We start from the raw sequence: 21,407 nt of genomic DNA on the forward strand, positions 1-21,407 counted from the left end.
TCAAGGCAGAGAAATGTGTATTTTGTTTCAGTTAATAGGCAATGGTGTGGTTGAATGACAGTAGGCTAAGGTATTTTTAAAAGTGGGTAATTTGAAGTTCATTTTTCACGTTTCTTAACTGCTGTGCTCTGTGAAAGATTTGGGCCTTAAGAGCAATATTTAAGCTCAAAGACTTGAATTACTTGCATATAAAAAGGCATTACAACAACAGTTTCGTTTTGTAAGTTGACACAGAGTTGAGCTCTCTGAGTTCAATGGGATTTGCTCCTTAGTGTGCATAGAATCACAGTCTTACCCATTGTTCAATGCCCTGATTCTAAACATTGGTGTTACCTTATTGCTTTGATCCCAAGTTGCTTTGCTGTTCATGTAAGAGCCAGTTTTGTCAACTTCCCTTTGCACTGCAGTCCCCCTCCCCATTTCCAAGGGTCCCCCGTCTTCCAGGAGCAGATTTTCAGGGGGGTGCAGGGGGCTGTAGAAGGGAGGGAAGCTCCATTCTGTGAATGAACTTCCTTCTGCTCATGGAAGGAAAATTAGGATCCAAGCCAATAGCGTTATCAGACAGCAATTGGAGTGTGACATTTTGTGCAATTATACTGCTTTACATTAATTTTATAATCATGTCATTCTAACCCTAAATGGCTTTCATACCAGTAAAGTTATTGGGTCGCCCCTTTCTTAAGGATATATATGTGCTGGGTTCCGGCACAGCAAATTTATGGGATCAAACTGTTAATGACTACCCTTTGCTCTATGCATCTCTGATCCTTTTGGCCACACAGAAATATATGAAGAAGACTTGGAATGCAGGATGGAAAAATTGGTCAAAGTATCCATTTTAAGTATAATAAATTGCTGTAATTAATGATGTGTAAATTGATGCCAGGGCAGGAGGCATATTTCCCCTTTATTTTCTCAGTGTTACAGTTATGGGACAAGGCAGTGCAGCCCTATACATGAAATATGATTAAAGAGATCAGTATTTATTTCCCCCCGTGAAATCTTCCTTCTCGCAAGCTGCACATTGGTTTCCTTTCTCTCACCACCTAGGAATCTGGCATCTGTTTGAGGGATTCCATTTTCCTCTCTCTTTCTCTGATTCCTCGTCTTTTTTTCTTCATGTGGGAAAAGTAAGAAAACTTTTTCAAAATAAGAAACAAAGATCTTGTAGCATTTTAGTTTAAAATTTTGGTTTATTGCTTTCATTTGCCCACCAATACTTGGATATTTGGCTGCGTTTGAAGGGGAACTGGGGTGGGGGGTGGGGGGAACGGAACCTTAAAGGCTTTTCAGGCAGAAACCTGCAGGTCTTGGTTCCAGAAGCTGAACTGTGCCCTAAAGCAAAAGGATATGAGGATTAAATTAAATGGGAATAATTAATTTTGTTGTTGCTGTTGCTGCCACTTAGGCAGGATTTGAATCTATCCAAGAAGCCTTGCCACAGGCAAATGAGCGAATCTCTCTTTAACATGAGGCACAGTAGCCTGGATTTTTTAGTTTAGTTTAGTTTTTGTTTTGGTAGGTGAGAGGTAGATTTAAAAGGGAAGGTTGGCAAGCAGGGGAATAAGCATTGAAAGCAGAGTAGCAAGCTACTTTGGGCTGTGAGCTTTACTCTAAGGAGGGCAGGGAGGAATCTTGACTTTCTTTGAGACCCTTGTTGCTTGCATTCCGGGAAGAGAGAATTATTTTTGAAGTCTTAACGACGGGATGCAGGACTTATCTTCACTAATGGGGAGACACGTAGGAGGAACAAACTTGCCTCTGTTCAGGCAGGGTTAGCACCCGCACATCATTACCTAGGGGAGAAGTATCTGCTGCAAATATCTGTGTACCAGGGAGAAACTCAACCTGGATTCCCGTCCTCCCCTATCTAACTCATAGCCCTCCTGCAAAAGCTTTCAGATATGCTTTGATGAGTGAACACTCCTCTGCTTGCATACCATTTCCTAGGATACTAATGCTAACTAGTTAGGCAGCTTTGCTTCTTTCAACTTCTTCCGAATTCTTTCAGCTTTCTTTTGCTTTCCTCTATTGCTTTCTTAGTGTGTCTTAGACCCTGTCCAAATATTTTCACCTTAAGTTGTTGACATTTTTTTACCCTTCGTTCTCTGCAGGCTAGGGTTTATTCTCCATATCTCAATAGAACCCCATTTGCATTGAGAGGTCTTTCCCAGTACAGTATTTACACCGGATTCAAGAACTGAGATGGGTCGTTTAGGAAACATGACTTGCTTCTTATTTTGTAGAAAGGGTTGTTTCTTTTTTCTTCTTCAAATGAAAATGCTATAATGCACCCAACAGATTTGTTTCCAGAGAAGAATAATTGTATTATGCAGTTGAAAAAATACTGGCGTTGGATGTGAAATTCCATTGTTGAAATCACCATTTGGCAATGAAGCTAAAAAGTGCCCCGGGAGATTAATGAACTAAGTCTTCTACTTTGAAGCCAAAAGTGAGGTGGGTTGAGAGGGGTAGAATTCGGATTGGGACCATGATGATGGGGAAAGTTGACATTTAAGGCTTTCCCCCATGCCATTTCCACAGTTCTCCCATGCCATTGAAATCACACACATGTACACTGTGGTTTACAAAATGGTGGCCGTGTCCTGGGGCTACATACCCCTCCCTTGCATCTTCCTTCACCGCTCACCAGCTTCAGCATGGAAATCCTGGCTTGCACTGAGCCAGAGATTTCCTATTACATCTGAACTAGGCAAAGCTGACTTAATGTAGATTAACAAACTGAGATAATAATCCAAGGCGCTCACCCACAGTTTCTTAAACCATGGTCCATGGTGCCGGTGAACAACTGCACCCAGCCATTGTTTAGCTACATGCTATTTTGTTGTTGTTGCATATCAAACATCTGTTAAAGGCGCACAGAAGTAGGGCACGTTATTCCACGCTCTGTCCCCCCTTTTGGCTACTTAGCAACTATGCTAACAGAGCCAAGACACTTTTCAAAGTCACTCATGGGGTGACATTTAATGCACAAACGTGGTGCACTTTGGCAAGCTTTCACACAGGCTTCCAAACTCTGAATACCTGCCAATGGTTTACCACACTTCCTGGAGTAATAACTTTATATACCCTCTTTCTAAAGTTAACGCAGGAGCCTTCCAACTTCTTTTACTCTTAAAGAATATTATATGAAGTAACATAGAACCAAGCAGTAGGAGGCTTATGTACACCTGAGTTGCTGAATTTCTGAGGCAGAACTCAGAATATTTCTTAGGAGACATTTATTTAGATAGGACAGGAGAAAACATCTGGCATATAAGAAAATAAACAAACAGAAATGCTGATCAACCTTAGATGTTAAAAGCTTCTGAATAGTCTACAGTTCTTAACCAACTCCAAGAAGTTAGCAATCAGTTTCCATTAGATACAGGTTTTTTTTCTTACCGAATAAGGCCTCATTTCTGTCTTGCTTCATTGAAAATGCCAAGAAGATGGAAGTAGGCCTGTGATAGGGTTGTCACCTTTGGTTGGGCAAAATAAAGAACAGTGGAGTAAATTGGGGGGCTAAAAATTTCTTTACCTGGTGCAGAAATGACTTCAAAGCAATCCATTACATTGGCACATGCGATTTACAGTGGTTTATTCAATGAAAATAAACCCCTCTCTCACTCTCTGCCCCCCCCCGGCCACGCAAAAACACTCTTTTTCCACACACACACCGCTCTCCACCGGATGGATGGACCAGGCCCATGCAAGTCCTCCATCTCTGACTCACCTGCTTCTGCTTGCGCAAAAACTTTATTTCCCCCCACTCTCCACCAGGCTCATTCAAACCTGCTTTCTTGCTCTCCGAGTCCGACCCATCCCTGCCCCCTTTGCCTGCTCAAAAAGGATTTCTCCTGCAGTGGACCAGGCCTGTCCAACCTATAATATGTGGCGTATGCTGCATTTGGCATGATGACTAGTGCAAGTTGTGCAGGCCTCCTGCATTCCTGCTTTTGGTATAATTTCTCCTTGTGGATGGTTTGCACATCACATAAAACCATAGTTTAATGGTTTAATGCAGACAAGCAGCATTTATTCTTGGCTTACCACTTGTGTTTGGTTTAGAGGCAACAAACCACGAGACCAGGTTTGGGTAACGCGACAAGTCGAGGCTTGTGGTTTGTTGCTTCCAGAAGAAGGGAAGGATCAAAGTGGAAACTTGAGAATAGCGGTACACTAGTACACCGCTCATTCATGCTAAGCCAAAGTGAATGTAATATGTAAAAACAACTAATGTGTAGTTACGTAGGTGCTCCAAGTTCAGGAAACTTTATTTGTAGATTTTTAATTTTTTAATTTTTTTCTGGCTCTTTATTCTTCCACTGTGCAAAACTCATCCAGTCCCAATTTCCCTTCCCTAAAGAGTGAACAGCAGTGTGGCCATGTTGGAATGCGCTCTTGTTTGAATTGGCGTTCACGGGGCACAATAAGCTTTTGAGGGTGTGGGATTTTTGGATGTTTTTACAGATGTGTCCTAGGGAAGAGGCTGACTATAGAGTACATTTAAAATGTATATCTGCAATGATGAGGGCTAGAAACAGCCCTTTGCATCTCCTGTTCTAGAGGAAAATTTATTACATCCTTGTTCATTCACTCTTGTCTTTAGACAGTGATTGATTTAAATACCTCTTAAGCATGAGGCTGTCTTCCTAGTACATTTTACTGTTGGTTCATTGATGGACGACAGTAACAAAATAGAATTTTCCACCCAGTACATTGTGATAATCCTTGCCAATGTAAATATTTTCTATAGCATCCATAGCTCCTGTGAAAATTACCTTACAACCCAATCTTGTTAAAGTAATTTATTACTGGGTGTTTTTTTTTAATGGTTTATCTAAGTATCTGCTTTTCCTTTGTAGGTGTAGCATCTCTAAAATAAACACGTGCTTCTTTGCACACAAAGACGGTGATGCTGGCATTAGGACATGGAAAATATGCTCCTTTTTAATAATACTGTTCCTGTGTCCTTGTGGACTCATCAGTAACAGACAAATGGCATATAATCAATAACTGAAATATGACATTTGCTGAACCCCCTTACTAAAATTAGGCAGGTTTTCCGCTAATATGAGATCCTTTATGATAGCCATTCCCATAATTTGATTTTTGTGACTCTTCTTCCCCACCCATGCCTGTATTAGTTTATAAACTTTATTTTGCTTCCTTGCAAGATAATTGAACTTTTACTGGTCCATTTAACAATGAATACTCCTCCTCCTCCTCCTCCTCCTCATGTAGTACTGAATGCTGAATATTCAATAGTGTTGAATACCCTCAAAGCTATGGCCCAGGGGTGGGGAACCTGTGGCATTCTAGATGTTACTGGATTACAGCTCCCACAGTCTTCAGCTATTGGCCATTTGGGATGTGGCTGATGGTAGCGGAAAGTGCAGCCACCTCTGGAGGACCACTGGTTCCCTACCCCTGCCTGTTTATTGGCCTTTGCCTAATCAAACAAGCTCTGTTCTTTTAAACTGTGTGTGGAGGGGAGAGTTATTGTTTGTTATGATGGTATGTGTTTTTCTGTGTTTACATTGTAAACCTGTAATCCTTGGATGAAGGGTGATACAGATTATTATTATTTTATAAAAAATAACAATTCATTTTAGTGGGCATAAGCATGTGCTGGATGTACATCTAGACGCCTCTCTCTTCCCCATCCCCAGTGCAGTGATGCCTTGCCACTAGAGGAAGCTTTTACTTTTTATTCAGCCTTTCATTTATTCGAGTTTTGTGCATCCCTGCTCCAGCTGTAGTCAGCTGTCTCCTGTGTGTGTGTTTTAAAAAAGTAACCAATAGAGTATGGCTATCTCCCTGCAGCAAGACTTCCTGTCCTTGCATCCTTATCCCATTTCTGAGTGAGCCACAAAGGGCTTATAAACAGTTGATATGAAAGGATAAATGTATGATAATTTTAAAAAACAATCTCAGAAGAGAAGTACTGAAGAAGAAAGAGGAAATACATATTTGTGAAACTTTGGGTCCTTGTGGTCCCCACCCCCTTAGTAGTAGGTCTGTTGCTGAAAACAATACAAACCTAATGAATAATGGAGAGCCCAAATGATTAAAAAATAGTTGTTCTGTGGCACAGATTTTCATATGGGCAGAACTCCCAATGGCTGAATATCCCTCTGATGAATTTCTGTAGACTCCTTTCTCCTTGTCACAGCTATTTCGCTACACGTGGAATTGTCCTTGACTCTCCATACTTCCAACTGTCTGCGTGTGCATACTTATAACCTAGTAAGTTCTGTCCAGAATAGTGAGCATATTATAACCATGTAGATAGCACAGAGATAATTCCTTTTAAGCATGCTATCTGTGTGTGTGTGTGCGTGTGCGTGTGTATTTTACGAGGTATTTTATCACTCATTAAAAGATCATGAGGGAAACAAGGTGTTCAAATGACACTGACCTGAAATTTAAATTAATTTTAATATTTGCATTAAAGGTCATTTTTATTTAAGCACTATCACGCAAATATTTTAATAGGGAATTTTTTGGTTTTTTTAAAGGCAAAAAAGACATTTGTATAAATCAAAATATAATTAAAAACACACTGATAAAATGACTACTTGTAAAGTAATAGTGGCACTGTGCAGTAGTACAGATGTGTGACCATAGACTCACCCTACTTGGCATGTCCCTGCAAAAAATAAAATAAAAAATCAAATATAAAAAAGGTGGGGAATTACTGTTCCATTTTTTTTAAAAAAAGATGTTAGATTTTCTGCAATCTGAAAAGCAAAATAAAAACAGAAGCAGTGCAGGACAACAGCAATTTGATGATGATGTCATTTAGATGCCCTATAAAAAGCAAGTTAACAAAGCATGGCAATTGCAAAGCAAACACTCATTGATATCTAAGGGTTGATTCACACTTTGACACCTCACAACTGAACATGTGGACTGTCTCCTTTGAAAATGCTGTATGGTTTTCAAGCTGAAACTGAATGCCGCAAACATTTTCTCTGTGTTTAGCAATCTGTGATAGCTCATTCATTGAAACATGCGAGTCAACATTTAATGTCAAGACCAGTAGGTGACACCAATGTATGTGCATGTGTAGGAACCAACAACCTACCGCCATTAAATATCCACCCCCCTCTACTATTAGGTGAGCTGGAGAATAAATAAGAGGCTAAGTGTGGGCCATTTCTTTTACCAGATTCATAAAAATCTTCATTTTTGAAAAACAACAGTCCCAATATTTTTTTGCTGTAGAGTTTGATTTTTGGGAGACGTCTTACCTTTTTCATTTCCAGTAACACTGTTGCAAGTAATTTCATTGTCACAAAACAACAAAATGCCCTCACTGTTTCGTTCAGATTAACCTGATGTGTCCAAATCAGCATCTTAATAAGTAAAACATTTAAATAGATAAGCAATGGGTTTTTGATTTTTTTCTTCAAAGCTGGACACCGCCAGACTTTATTCTGGCTGAAGCAGAATCCTGATCTTTGTCTTGTTGGGTTGGGAAATAAATTGGGCAACCACGTTTACTTGGGAGTGTATCCCACTGATTTCGACAGGAGCTGCTTGTGTTCAGGATGCAGCCTTTGGCCTGGGTCTCACAGAGGTGGTTAATCTGTACCTGCCCTGAAGTGCAGGCTGAAGTGCACATAAATGCCCCTCTATAAAAACACATTTCCTGCACATTGAAAAATGTTGGAGAGAAATGTCCTTACCTGCTTTCTGAAGAGGACTAGTCAGATGCAGGTTTATCCCCTCAGTGAGAACTTGGCCGGTGTGTCAGAATGAACTTTATTTAAATCTTAAAGTAGAATAATTACTGTGCATTACTTTATCCTCTCCCGGGAACTTAGGAAGAAATATATTTTAAAATATTATTTTATTTGCAAACCTGACATGAAAATCCAGTGCGAGTGACAAAACTCAGCACCTCTCTCTACAATTGCTTTGGTCCTCAGTCTTTTAAGGTGATGTTAATATCACTACATAATCTCAGACAAAAATACTCAGAAATTCACCAGGGTGTCTAGTCAGAGCTTGAGCTGTATTTATTGCTTGCTCCGTGCAATGCTTTTTAAATGCCTTTTTAGGGGGGAGTTTAAAACTGCAACAAAGAATTCCTTTAGTCTGCAAACCTGATTGAGTTGCCAACCTTTGCCTTGTCCAAGATCCTGATCTGCCATCTCTACTGCAATTAAACCAGAATTATCTCAGTTACTTAAATTGGTTTTATCGTCCACCAGTCTGAATTATTTGTTCTTATAATTCATAGGCAAATAATATTTCTACCAATGGCTTTCCTATAGTGTTCTGAGTTCTGGAGAACAAGAAAGAGGTAGATATGAAAGTAAAAACATATGAGTGGAGATGGAGGTGGTTTAAATGAAGATGATTCTACTGTTGTTGTAGATGATTTTTAAAATATTATTTTTATTTAAAAATGTATTTTCTTTTAAATCTATATTTCACAAACCGGACAGGAATCTTAGGTAGCTGAAGTTGTGGGAACACAAAATCATTTCATTCATTCTGGTTTTTAAATTGACACTTTACTGCTGAGTCCTGTTGTGTAGTGCATTGGATTACAAAAGCAAGATTTTATGTTGTGGGGTAGGGTAGGGGAAAGCTGGGTAACTCTTGGAGGATTGAAATAATAAACCTGTGTGGAATAGCTGGACTTCTGAGCTTATATACCAATGGGGGGGGGGAAATAGATTTCAGTGTTTCAGGTGCGAGAAGCGGTTGGTGAGGGTTGCTTTTCGTGTTTGCACAAGGATGTTGAAAGCTGGAAGGATAGTTATGTTACTCTGTTGCAGCAAAATCAGCAAAGAGTCTCGTGTTACCTTAAAGACGAACAGAATTCATGTAGCCTTGGCTTTTGTAGTTTAGAACCCTCTTCATCAGGCGCATAATACAGGTGCACAACTCACTCACCACTGTACAGTTCCCTGTGAATGTTGTGCTATTGCTTCCGTTGTTTTAATTTTGAGACATTTCATGTTTCATTATATTTATGTATCTTTCCTGTTTGTGCTTGGTGTGGGGTTTTAGTTATCAAAATGCTTCTTGTAGGTTTTTTTAATCTTGCAAATTTCTTTTTATTTTGTTTTTTAACACCTAGAGGAGATTTGCTGCAGAAGAGCATTGTAGCAATGGGGTACCATGTCTCTTTTAATGCAGTTGATTATTGGAATAAAGGACAGATGTGACGCGTGCTTCTCCCAATTACCATTTTTACACAGAGTCTGTCTATGGAGAGACGCATTCAGAGATTTGGATGTGGTTTTGTAGAAGTGACATTGCCCTTCCTAGCCATGGTTTGTATTTATTCATTTTGGACTGCTTCTGCTGGTGGTTTCCATAGATGCATCCTAGGAAAGTTGAAACTGGCTCCCAGAAGTGTTGTCATCACTATAGTGATTGTGTGTGTACATTTGGTGTGACCGTCACATATATCAATTCGATAGTGATATGATGAGCAACACACTTCGTCTCTTGATCAATGCCTGCATGACTTCTGCAACTCTCTATAAAATGGATTTTGAAAATTTATCATTTTCCTAGTTTTGTTTGTGAAAGGATAGGATGTAACTCTTGGAAACAGTTTTCTTTAAGCAGGAAATGGATAAGACTGAAGTGAATTTTATCTTGTCTTGTCAATTGATAATTACTGTATGTATTTAGACCCAATGATTTATCATTATATGAATGATATACCCACCTCATCGCCATTCTTCCTTTGGGAAGGCCACAGGGAGGAGATCCGAAGCTTTCATTTCCATTTTCAGTTAACCACAGTTTAGAGTTGTGTCCAAAACCTAAAGTGTGATTAATCTTAACGATGATTTATTGAAACAAGGCAGCTTCATAAGCCATAGTTTGAAGTTGGCTTATTTCAGTAAACCATAGTTAAGAATAACTCCATAGTTTGTCTCGATTTAGACGTAATGCTGAACTGTGACTAGTTTAAAATCACAGTGAAAGCTTCTGTTCTTGCAGCTGCACCTGAGTGGGAGGAGAGGGATGGAGCTGACAAACCTGCTGCTCATTCTTATATTGGCTCATTCTTATATTGATACAGTGATTAGAAATTAAGTGTGATTAAAAATTAGGAAGTCTGTGTGAAAAGCTTCTTCCTTGTAGGGATGCAAGACTTGAGTGCATCCAGCTGGGACAGTTCTTTCTCCACCTTTCTAGGCACTGCTTAAAAACTAGCTACCACTGTTTGGAGATTACTTGGGCACAGTGGCCTAGCGTGGGTTGTCAGCACCCGGGGCAAGGCAAGTAATTTGCGCCCCCTAACCCGTGGATTTGCGCCCCCTAACCCTAACCCCCAGATGTTGCGCCCGGTGCAGCCGCCCCCCCTGCACCCCCCACGCTACGCCACTGCTTGGGCAATGCTTGGGGAGAGATCCAAAGTTGGCTAGGAGGGTGGTGTGCCATTTTTGTAAATAGAGAAACATGACAAGGAGAGGGCGAAGTGAAAGAAGAAAATAGATTGTGGAATTGGTGCTATTCTGCTTAATTTTAATTTGGTTTCTGTTTTGTATGTTTATACTGTATATACAGTAGCTTGAAGATGCTCAGAGTCTGTAGTAGGGTTAGTTAAAAATCCAAATCCATCAGTAAATGATATTTAATCCAACTATCAACTATATAACTAAGATTATTCTAGTATGAAATAAAGGCTCACTCAGGGCCAGTGCTATGGTAGCAGTTAGAGGGAAATGGTTCCTGTTGTTCCAGAGGAATAACTAACTACCTGTCCACAGTCAGAGTGTAAGTCATCACAGATGTTTGTAAAAATGTTAAGTGTAAATCATATGCATTTCCCCCCCTGATTCATATATCTTAGAGCATCAAAGACGGGTGCAGCCATCTACTTCATTTTATGCGCTTGTCTGATAAAAATCTTAATTCCCGTGGTGAAACAAGTAAGATGGATGTTCCATTAGATATGCCTTTAGGAGATGGAGTTAATTCTCTAGTATCTTCTTTCTATCCAATAAAAGCTATGGCTCCCTGCCTTCCACGATCACTCAGTGCTGGCATACCTGCCATGCCTGGGCCAGTAGCTTTCAATCCATCCCAAGCCAGAGTTTCTTAGTGTGACCAGTGCTCCCCCCCCCCCCGCTCATATTGAAATACTTCCCCTCAATGAGGCCAAAATTAGATTCACAAAATGTTTAGGGGTATGTGTCCCCCTGTATCCCCCTAGAAAAAAAGCACTGAGCATGACTATAATAATATTCTGTCCTAACTGGCCAGATCTTGGGCTGCTCGTAAAATTTACATCAAGGATAATATTCGTAAAAAGCCCTAGGTTTCCAAATGAGTTTTTGGTTGTACAACTAAAGACATAGTGAGGCCCATCTACTTCTTCAGCTTTATTTTCAGCTCTAGGTTGTGGTCTTTGAAAAAGTAGCTGTATCCAAGCCAAATTGTGCCACAAAAGCAAAGCAAACTCTTTAATTTTGCATGGCATATATTTACACACTGAGATGTCTTAGGCAGCCACTTTCTTCTTTAACAGTGGAAGTGAATTTGGATCAGCTGTATTTGAATTACCAATAAATAGGGAGGAAATTGGTAAACATCCTATTGCTTCGTTAGGATAATTGCTACCATAAAATAAATGACAAAAATAAAGCTGAGAAAATGTACTAATGCAAGCTATCTCTGGTTTGTGCTACAAGATGTATTCTCCTTTCATACTGCGCCTGACCCGATTTGGTGGAATGTTATGTCAGCCTAGGCTGGTTATTGACAGCTATGGTAGCACAGTGTGGTTCAGTCATATTGTATCTAAATGTCTTGAGTATATTTCACCAGCAGAAGCATTTAGAATTGAAGGTGTCTCCACTGAATTTGGAGTAGTGTCCTTGGAGTGCTGGCATCATGTAATGATTGTAACTTTTTGCTGGTTTAAAACCAGTCTCTGACCTGGTTCTTTATTCTGTAGGAATTGTTGTGGCTATATATAGGTGTGCTCAAGAGCTGCACCCTAAGTACGTCTTTACAAAATGTACTTCTGATGAATAGAGAGCCTAGTCCTTCTAGCTAAAGGGCACCAGTTCTGCTAGAAGGCTGAGCAGTTTTATTCAGTAAGTTTGTAATCAAAGAGGCTCTCAATCTTGCAGTCTAAATCCAGGTGTTGAATAGAGGTCTGGTTACATACAGAAGGCAGGACTGGATTAATTACCTGAGAGTCACAATTCCAGCTATTCTTTGTCCCTGTTACTTAGAATGGTAGAAATGTGAAAAGAACCACAAACACATTTTCTCGGCTCCCGACTATTTCTGCCCTTAACTCCAAGTGCTTAGTTGAATGTGAAATTACGGAGTCATTTTGTAACTTTAGTTAAAAACCTTTGACTCATTTATTCCTGCCCTCTCCATCACTTAGGCTGCTGCCAACTCACATTACTGTAGAAGATGGAAATATTAAAATAAACTTAGCATTTTTTAAAAATAGTGTGTTCCTGCACACATTTATCCGGTGCTGCTCTAATTCTGCCCCCACTCCCCAATTCTGTGTATTGTTTATTTTCCCTGCTCAGACGGGAAAAATATTTGAATGCAACCTCCCCCCACCTTTTTTTTTTTGGAAATAGAAAATTGAAAAGGCTAGTGAACCATGATTCAAGAGGCTGAGAGGGAGCTTCTTTCTTTCCTAGCATTAATTAACTCAAGTTCGTTAGGACGTTGAGTCTGCCGCACAGTTTTCTCTTGTTTGTGCTAAATCAGGTCAGAGAGGGAAAAACTTTTCAGGCAGACGCTGTGTGTTAACTCTGAAGAATGAAGAGGAGAATCAAAGTGATATAACTATTACATAGACTTATAGTCATCTGTAGGTTTTTATTGTGTACAGTAATGTGCAAAATGAGGATCTGAGTGAACAAATAATTCATCTGGTTGTGAAAATGAATTTTATCTAATTTTGGGGGTGGTATATTTGATGCATCATTTGGATTGGTTTGGGCTGGCATTCTGATTATGGAAATCTGTGTCAGAGGCAAGAGCGCAACATGAAAATCTTTTTTTTAAAGTCTATAATCGGGAGTCTATTTCTGTCTATTTGTGGCAATGATGAGGAGGAGTCTAATTGCCCTAACCCACGGCTGAAGCTGTTGTTTGCTTCTAGTGGATTTTGTTTCCTTGAAATCTCAGTTGTGGTTGGGCATGTTTTTATAGAACTCTACTTAAATCACAGTTTGTGTTGCGAAATCTTGTATTTCATAACTCTTTATAATAATGGAAAGGCAAGATGCATCCCCCTCAAATTCTGTACCCCATATTACAGTCTCTGGAGCTGGGCCAAGCTGGACACAAAATCCTACTGACTCATTGTTGGCCAAAGCATTATTATTTTGGCACTCGGGGATGGGGGTTCAGCAGGGGCAAGCCACAGGCTAATATGTTGCAGGTCTCACTAGCCCTGTGGAGAGTAGAAATTTATGTGCTATTCATTCACTAGGGATGTAGTTTGCCAGGGTGCTACTGTTTCTATGACAACCCCAAGAAAGCTTTACACGGTGCTCCTATTGCTGAACAAGAGTGAAAGTGAGAAGGAGAGAGACTCCCCAAAACGAGCAGACCATTAAAAAAAAGGGGGGAGGCCCAGAGTTAGAAAGTTTTGACTTGAAGTAATTAAAACTCATAAGCTCTGTACAAGACTTGGGAGTCTCTACCCACCCCCCAAAATTCCTTGCTTCGAGAGGAAGAGAGCAAAAAGCTCTTTCTCAGACAACGTTCTTAAGAACTTCTCCACTTTAGCATCATACTTTGTTAATGAATCTGGAACTGATGAAGAGAGAAGAGTTGCCTTATATTGTGAGAACAAAGAGATGGTGGTATTTTTGTGAGAGGGTATATGCAACCCACATCTAAACTCTGAGTTGGAGAGAGCCATACTTGGCCGTGAAATTTTCTTCTTCATTTGAATCTCTTAAATCTTTACTTCCCCTTCATTCTCACTTCCTTCCTTTAACCTGTCTTTCCATCAGCATATTTTCTTCCCTTCTTCCCCCCACTACCCCTTTCCCCCCTCTACTAAGGCAGATGTTTCCATATCTTTCCTACATGCCTCTACTTCTCCCTCCCCTGTTTATTTATTGATTTGCCTTAGAGACAAGAGATGTTTTCCTAAAATAAATGCTATTCATTCCAGGTTATTTGTGCAGAGTTTTAACCTACAAAACACTAAAAATAAATATTAAAATAATGTTTGTTCATTAAGTTGCAACAGGGTAAACCTTCCTAGGTTCATAATTTTCTGCATTGAAAACTGAACCCAGATGACCACACGTCTCACGGAAAGGAATCAAGCTTGCATCGTAATTGCGAGCGGTGGTTTGATCCCATTATAAGCTGAATCCTAGAAAGCTCAGACTCGGGCTTTAAAGTTCCGTAAATCTGCTGTGCTTTTGGAATGGAGTGAATCTGCCTAGTACGGCTGTCCTAAAGTGTGCGTTCTCAAAGGTGCCTGTAATAAATGCTCCTAAATGAATTGCTGGTTTTCGGTGTTGGGCATTCAGCACTCCCATTGCAATCGCTAGGAATGGGTAGTGATGCTCGACAACCTTTCCATTGTTTCTGTTGTCATCCCTCTGTGTTACTTTTCTTAAACAGCAAGTACCTACACTGGTATTTCAACAAACCTCTATGTACTATAGCAGAACCAGCGCGGCTGTAGCATTTATGAGGTTGTGTTTTTTTTAAAAAAGGAATTAAAACCTGTTCCATATAACAGCGGCTTTCCTGTCTTTTGTGGAATTCCATTTGCAACTTACTTCAGATAATTCCATAGATGCCCAATTCTGCCATAATACACTGATTATCTTATATGCTAGTTCAATGCATGTGTCAAGAATGTTGAGCTTTTCTGCTGTGACAATCGCCGCATTGTAAACGGATGCTGTCTATGCCAGCCCAAGTGCACAAGCAGCCCAAGTGGTCGCTTGGGGTGACAATATTTTCAAGGGTATCAGTAAATCTATTTGCAGTCCAAGAGGTGTGCCCTAGGAGTCCATTTCTTGTCTTGGAGGTGCTAGGTGAAAATCGGATTGTACTGTTCAGCTTCCTAGCCAGCCCTGAAAGTGTGTAAAAATATTGCTGTTCTGTGAAAAAGGCCTATCAAGACTAGAAATCTCTTAAGGCAATTAGAGTAATGTTGTTGTTGTTTGTTATTGTTGCTGCTGCTGCTTTTAAATATAGCATCTTGTTACAAGTCCTGAGTTTTGTATTTTTTGAGTGCCATCTGACCTTGACAAAGCAGCTGTACTTTCGTACCTCTGTCTTGTACACTGAGCACTTCTGATCACAAGAAAAGGAATGCTACGGGTAGTAGTGACAGAAGTGGGTGGTTTTTCTTTGTTTTGCTCTTCATTCTGTTTTCTTCATTCTTCTTAATGTTCTTCATAGTCTAGTCTTCATAGCACCTCATGTACATGTCTAAAAGTTAGTGTGAATTGAATTAATTTTAATTTGCTACAATGTCCACCCCCACCGAAGCTTTCCAAGAGTGTAAAGACTCTGATAATACTGTAGTTTCGTTCCACACCAAAGCTTCCTTGTTGTTTTAAAAACGTACATTAGATTTAGTTGTTTAAAAGTTTTGAAGGTCATGCAGTCCTTTGTAAAGGATGGATCCCGGGCCTAAAAAAACAACCTGGGAACCTGTATATTCCCAGGTAACAAGGAAGTGAGAATTTCAAATGAGTTTTGAATTTCAATGGCAGACTTCGAAAATGTTTTTTGGGGGGAGTGGAGTGGGGGGAGAAGGGCACAAGTTCGTTTTCCCTTTTATCTCTTTTATTCTACTTTCTTGAGCTTCGACTTGCACCCTCCCCCCTCTTGACACAGATATAGAAAAATAATCTCCGAGCTTTTGTGTCGGGATGGAACTCTTCCACCTCAACTGCCTGCCTGCGCACCCACCTTTAATCTGCCTGATGGAGGGGAAGGGGGCAGGCTCAGGTATTACCTAACACAGCTGCGGACAGATCACCTTTGTCTACAGTCCTCTGGGGGTTTGTCGCCAAGGTCATGGAGAGGTGTGGGGAGGCCTGTGTTTTTCGCAAGCAGACAACATATTTATGAGCAGCAAGAGGTTTGGAGGGCCCCGTATCCTGCTTTTAATGTATCTCAGGCTGACCTGTGCCAGATTTGTGAAGTGGCAGGAGAGGGGTGGGGGAGGGAAAAACGGTAATATCCCCCCCCATCTCCAGCCAAACGAGTTATGGCGGGGGAAAGCCTCCACCCTGCGATTTGCGAGCACAAATCCGAGAGCTCTGATTTAGCTGCCTGCTTAGTTGCTGGAAAGCTGGCAGCAAGGCCTGGAGCTGGCAGTGGGCAGTAGGCAAATGCTCGGCGTAGGTCTGTCTTTTGTGCCTTCTCCGCGCACCCCACCGGAGCATTTGGCTTGTCGAGGGTGCTGCAGGAATAAGGGTGGCAGCCCTGCGAGCGAAGTCAGGGTTAGAGGTGCTCAGAGTATCTGATGGTGCTGCAGGGAGGCGTATATGGCCTCTTTTTCTCTGGTGGGACTAGAGCCCTGATTTGTCTTTGAATTCACCCTCTTTGATGCAAACCTCTCTGTCTCTGCTCTGTGATATTGGGAGGTTGCGGGTGGTAAGGCGCTTTGTGCATGGATGGGCTGAATTAGAGGGAGCAAGCAAGCAAGCAAGCAGAGCTGTCTTCTAATAAAGCAACTGTGAGTTCGGCTATTGTTGCCTCACAGCCTTCTCTGTGCCCAATTCCTTGAGGACGGCACTCAGAAAAGTCCAACAAAAGCACCCCAAGGCCACACCCTTTTCTTTACTCCCTAATGCAAGCCTTTTATTTTTTTCGCGTCTCTTCATTCCTTTTCTTTTTTAAATCTTACCATTTTTACAATTTAGCTTTTCTCACGTTTGCCTTTTTTAATTACCTGTTTGCTTTCCTGTTTTATGCACCACCGTTCTTTTTCTCTGGTCGTCATACTTTTCTTACTTTTTATGTACTTATTCTTTCCCCTCAAAATTAATTATTTTAGTCCCCCCCCAGTCATGTTTTCTGATGCCCTTTTAGTTGCGCATGTGGCATGAAGCAATAATAAGCAACAAAAAAGTGAATGTTGGAATGAAATAGATTAAATTAGCTATTTAAACTTTCAAAACAATGCATTTTAAGCTTTGCCATTTTTAAATAAAATTTTAATAGAGGGAATAAGGATTTGGTTTAGGTGAATAACTTCATATTGTGATGCTGGTCCGTTTGCTCTAATCTGCATGTATTATTAATTTTTTGGCAAATATCGGGGTGAAAATTGCAGAAAATAAGGAAGTGGCACAGAGCTTCATAGGGCTGACTGAAACCCTAGTTTTGGAAAGCAAAGATGTTTGCTGAGGCCTGGAGTAGCAATACCAGGAACTTGCAAAGAAATAATATCTGTATGCATTTTAAATTAATGGTACCTGAATTGAGAAAAAAGTAGGGCGGCAATATCTTAACCACATGCATATTGAAAGAGAGAGTTGTAATTGGAAGGAAATATTTTTCAGGGTTTTCTTCTCTTTTTTTGTACAAATAGTTGGAAAGGCAGCGAGGACGGAAAGAGAATGAGATTGAGAGAGAAAGATGGAACAGCTGCTTTTTCTGAGGCCTTGTGGGACTGTCTTTTTTTGGAGATTGTGGGGGGGGGGGAGAAGAGGTGGGTGGATGCTATGATATTTATTTATTTAAAATATTTTGCCAGTCACCTCCTTGCCAAAATCTGCTGGCCAATAAAAATTTCATTGCGGCTGGACTTTGCTTATTCATTAGATATGAACTTGTCGATTTGGCAAATTGTTTTCCATCTCTTAACTGCACAGTCTCTCTCTCTCTCTCTCTCTCTCTCTCTCTCTCTCTCTCTCTCTCTCTCTGCCACCCCCTCCCTGATTCCTTCTCCGCCAACCTCCCCCCCTCCACCTCCCTTTCTCTTTGATGCAGCCATTGGCTGCTCCACGATGTGTCTCCTTGCCAAATAGGTGGATCCCTTCTCCTCTCTCTCTCTCTCTTTTTTTCTGCTGGCATTGGCACAGGCAAATGGTTGGGGACTGAGCATGAAAGGAGAAAGCAAGCGAGCAAGAGAGTTTAAGAGGAAAAAGGGAAAGGAAAAAAGGGGGGAAACAACAACAACAACAAAATCCCTCATACCCCAGCAGTTGGGTTTTGCCAGCAGCCGATCACAGCTGATTCCAGAGCGGAGTCTGTCCCTTTTCCCCTAGACCTGCGATCGCCCCTGTTCTCAGGCGGAGGGAGCCACATCTAAGTTGCATCTTTGCATTTTTGCCAACGCTGAGAGAGATTCTTTCCCCCCGCTCAACTCCCCCTCCTGATCACTTGCTGTTATTCTGCGTGTTTTTATTTTTTCCCTTCATCCTTCCAATTATTATTATTATTATTATTATTATTATTATTATTATTATTATTATTATTATTATTATTATTATCCTTATTATTATTATCCTTAAGAGACATTTGACTTTTTTAAAAAAGAAAACATATTTTGTGTGTGTATGTGTGTGGTGATGTTGATTTTTTTTTGTCCTTCGCTGATGTTTCCATTCCTAACCTGCTTTCTTCAATTTTTAATCCTCCTTTTTTGCTACCCCACTGTTTTTATTAAATAATACTTTAAAAAAAAACAGTTTGCAGTGGAGAATGCAGCCAACAATTGTTTTCCACCCAATTTAAGAAATATCCTGCACTCTTCTGTGCACTTCCTTTTTATATTTTTTACTTTCCTCCTTGTTCTCCCCTCCTCCCTCTTCCACCTCACAGCCCCAATAGCACCCCCCTTCCACACTCTGCAATTCTGAGCCCAGAATTTCTGAATCGGGGGCTTAGCTTCGCCGGGATGAGCCAGAGCAATGGTAATTATTTCCATTTTTGACTTTCCCCCTCTCTCTTGGATGTTTTTAGCTTTAGGGAAATCTTTACTTAAAAAATAAAGTCAGAAAGCCTCCTAAAATAATTGATCGAGTATATATAAATTATCCTGAGCATTGTATCATGCAAGGGAGATCATAGCCAATTTTGTCTTTAATTGCAACATTTCCAAACAAACTTTATTACTTTTATTTTTAAAGGTAGTCAAATTTTAATTCAATTAACTTATGTTGATTTTTTTTTAATCTCCAAATTTATCTTCTGGTGGTATTCTGGAAACAGTGTTAATCCTCCACACTCCCAACATACCTGCTTGGCATCCCTGTTCTACTGTTGTGTTTTATCTTGTTGCTGGGTTGGATCGTATTCTGGGCTTGCATATTTTTTCCCTTAATTTTTGTCGGTTTGTGTATACATATATATATATATAATTTAACATGCAAATTTCAGCTTTAAGGGTGATTCTTCTCACTTCCCTATTTTCTTATTCTAATGTTTACCCCCTTCTTTTGTTTTGCACCCTTTATTCTCGCCCTTTCTCCCCAGGATGAATTCCACCCCTTCATTGAAGCTCTTCTTCCTCATGTCCGTGCGTTTTCTTACACATGGTTCAACCTGCAAGCTCGGAAACGAAAGTACTTTAAGAAGCATGAGAAGCGGATGTCGAAGGATGAGGAGCGCGCTGTGAAGGACGAATTACTTGGTGAAAAGCCTGAGATCAAGCAGAAATGGGCATCCCGGCTGCTGGCCAAGCTACGCAAGGACATCCGCCCGGAATTTCGCGAGGACTTCGTCTTGACCATCACGGGCAAGAAAGCACCGTGTTGTGTCCTCTCCAACCCAGATCAGAAGGGCAAAATCCGCAGGATTGACTGCCTGAGGCAGGCTGACAAGGTTTGGAGGCTGGACCTAGTTATGGTCATCTTGTTCAAAGGGATCCCTCTTGAAAGTACTGACGGGGAGCGGTTATACAAGTCGCCGCAGTGCTCAAACCCGGGCCTTTGCGTCCAGCCACACCACATTGGAGTCACAATTAAAGAACTGGATCTTTACTTGGCGTATTTTGTTCACACTCCTGGTAGGTCATGCAAACAACACCACTCACTGTTTTTATATTTTGAGTTTTGATTTTTAAAATGGTTGCTTCCCTCCCAAAGTGTGTGTTTTCCTATGTATGTGTTTCCTTTCATCCATAATTAACAAATTGCTAGCTTCGGAAATGCACTGGGATGACCCCACTGTACTTAGTAGTTCGAAAAAAGTTACCGTGGCCTTTCTTGACTTCCTGCTTCTCTCCTACCTGCGATGCCTGTAACTTTCCCAGGGTGAAGTAAACCCCTTTTCCCACAGGCTGGGTGGTACAGAATAAGAATATTTATGTAAATGACAGATTATTTGAGAGAACAGGACTTCAATTTTATTAGAATTTGGAATTAAGAAATGTGCTTATCTTGAGGTGAGGCTTTTGTTTCCTTTGCCTGATTCCCCTCCCCCCACCCCAATTTCTTTTGTTGGCTTGATTTAGCATATCGACGTGCCCACGGCTTGCAAACTACAAACATACAAACAGACACTCCTGGACATTTTTATGCTTTGTACAGCAGCATTAGAGCAATAAAACTGAATTTTCCACATCTGCTGTCCCACATAGGAACAAGGTTCTCAGGGGAAAGGGATTATGGAAGAGAATTTTAGAACCCTTTTTCTTTTGTTTCTGTGGCCTCTTTTTCTTCTTCTTCAACACCCCTCCCCCCTTGCTGCCTGCACGTTTGTGCACACATGTTCTTATTTAATTTTGTTTTCTTATATATTTATTTCGGCTCCCTTTTTATTTTGTTTTCTTTCCAGCTTAAAAAAATACTGGTTAATTTTTAGCCTCTGCCCCAGGTACACTCTATTTGCTGCAGACTTTGAAATCCGAATGGGCTGGCAGCCGGGTGATGGTGCGTTTACCTTTTGCTGCACCAAGTTCTAAGGAAAATGAATTTAGCCAAAAACGTTTCTCCTTCCTTCTCCTATTGTTACTCCCTTATTTCTCACTTCTTTTTTCTTTTATTTTCGTCTAAGTTGTAAGAGGCCCGATATCAGGCTTGTTTTCTTCTTTGCCAGTTCTTTGCCACTTGCACATTTCCTTCCCTATATAGAATAACTGCAAATCTCGGCTATGTTAAATTCAGTAGTCTTATCTTTGCCACCTCCTGTATCCCAGCACAGTTTGTGTTTCTTTAATTTCAGTCTAATAATATTGTCAGGAGTCTTTTCTCCTTTTTTAGAATGTGCCCACCCAGTATGTGTACAGCAGCCTCTGGACAATGTCAGGAGGTTCACCACAGCACCTGCGGATGGCATATCTGGCACACTTTTATCATCTATTCTGCACAGCTCAGGGCACGTCCAGGCTGGGCAAGTAGCAAACAGTGTTCCCCTATTCCTTTTCCTACAAATTCTCTTCCTTTCCCTTTCTCCTATTTTTAAAGTAAAGAGCACCCCCCCCCCCGCTGACCTTCCTAGAC

General features: G+C 40.7%; 1 protein-coding gene and 1 long non-coding RNA gene across 8 annotated transcripts in view; one reads left to right on the plus strand and one right to left on the minus strand.

The window, feature by feature from the left end:
* NFIX (nuclear factor I X) overlaps nt 1-21,407 on the plus strand; it is a 252,987-nt gene that overhangs the window by 96,560 nt on the left and 135,020 nt on the right. For 6 of the 7 annotated variants that reach the window (XM_081176619.1, XM_081176621.1, XM_081176618.1 and 3 more), the window contains exon 3: nt 19,441-19,972. In XM_081176619.1, the coding sequence (XP_081032745.1) occupies nt 19,441-19,972 (532 nt within the window). Of the gene's footprint in view, nt 1-18,480; nt 18,879-19,440; nt 19,973-21,407 lie in introns of those variants that run through there. The other variant, XM_081176620.1, reaches the window with a different exon arrangement.
* On the minus strand, nt 812-8,151 carry LOC308577091. Its single transcript, XR_014003430.1, has 3 exons — nt 7,260-8,151; nt 3,406-3,482; nt 812-1,115 (listed from the first exon to the last, which is right to left on the minus strand). It is a non-coding gene; the product is annotated as an uncharacterized lncRNA (long non-coding RNA).

This window comes from Podarcis bocagei (assembly GCF_964188305.1).
Source record: "Podarcis bocagei genome assembly, chromosome: 17".
Lineage (NCBI taxonomy): Eukaryota > Metazoa > Chordata > Lepidosauria > Squamata > Lacertidae > Podarcis > Podarcis bocagei.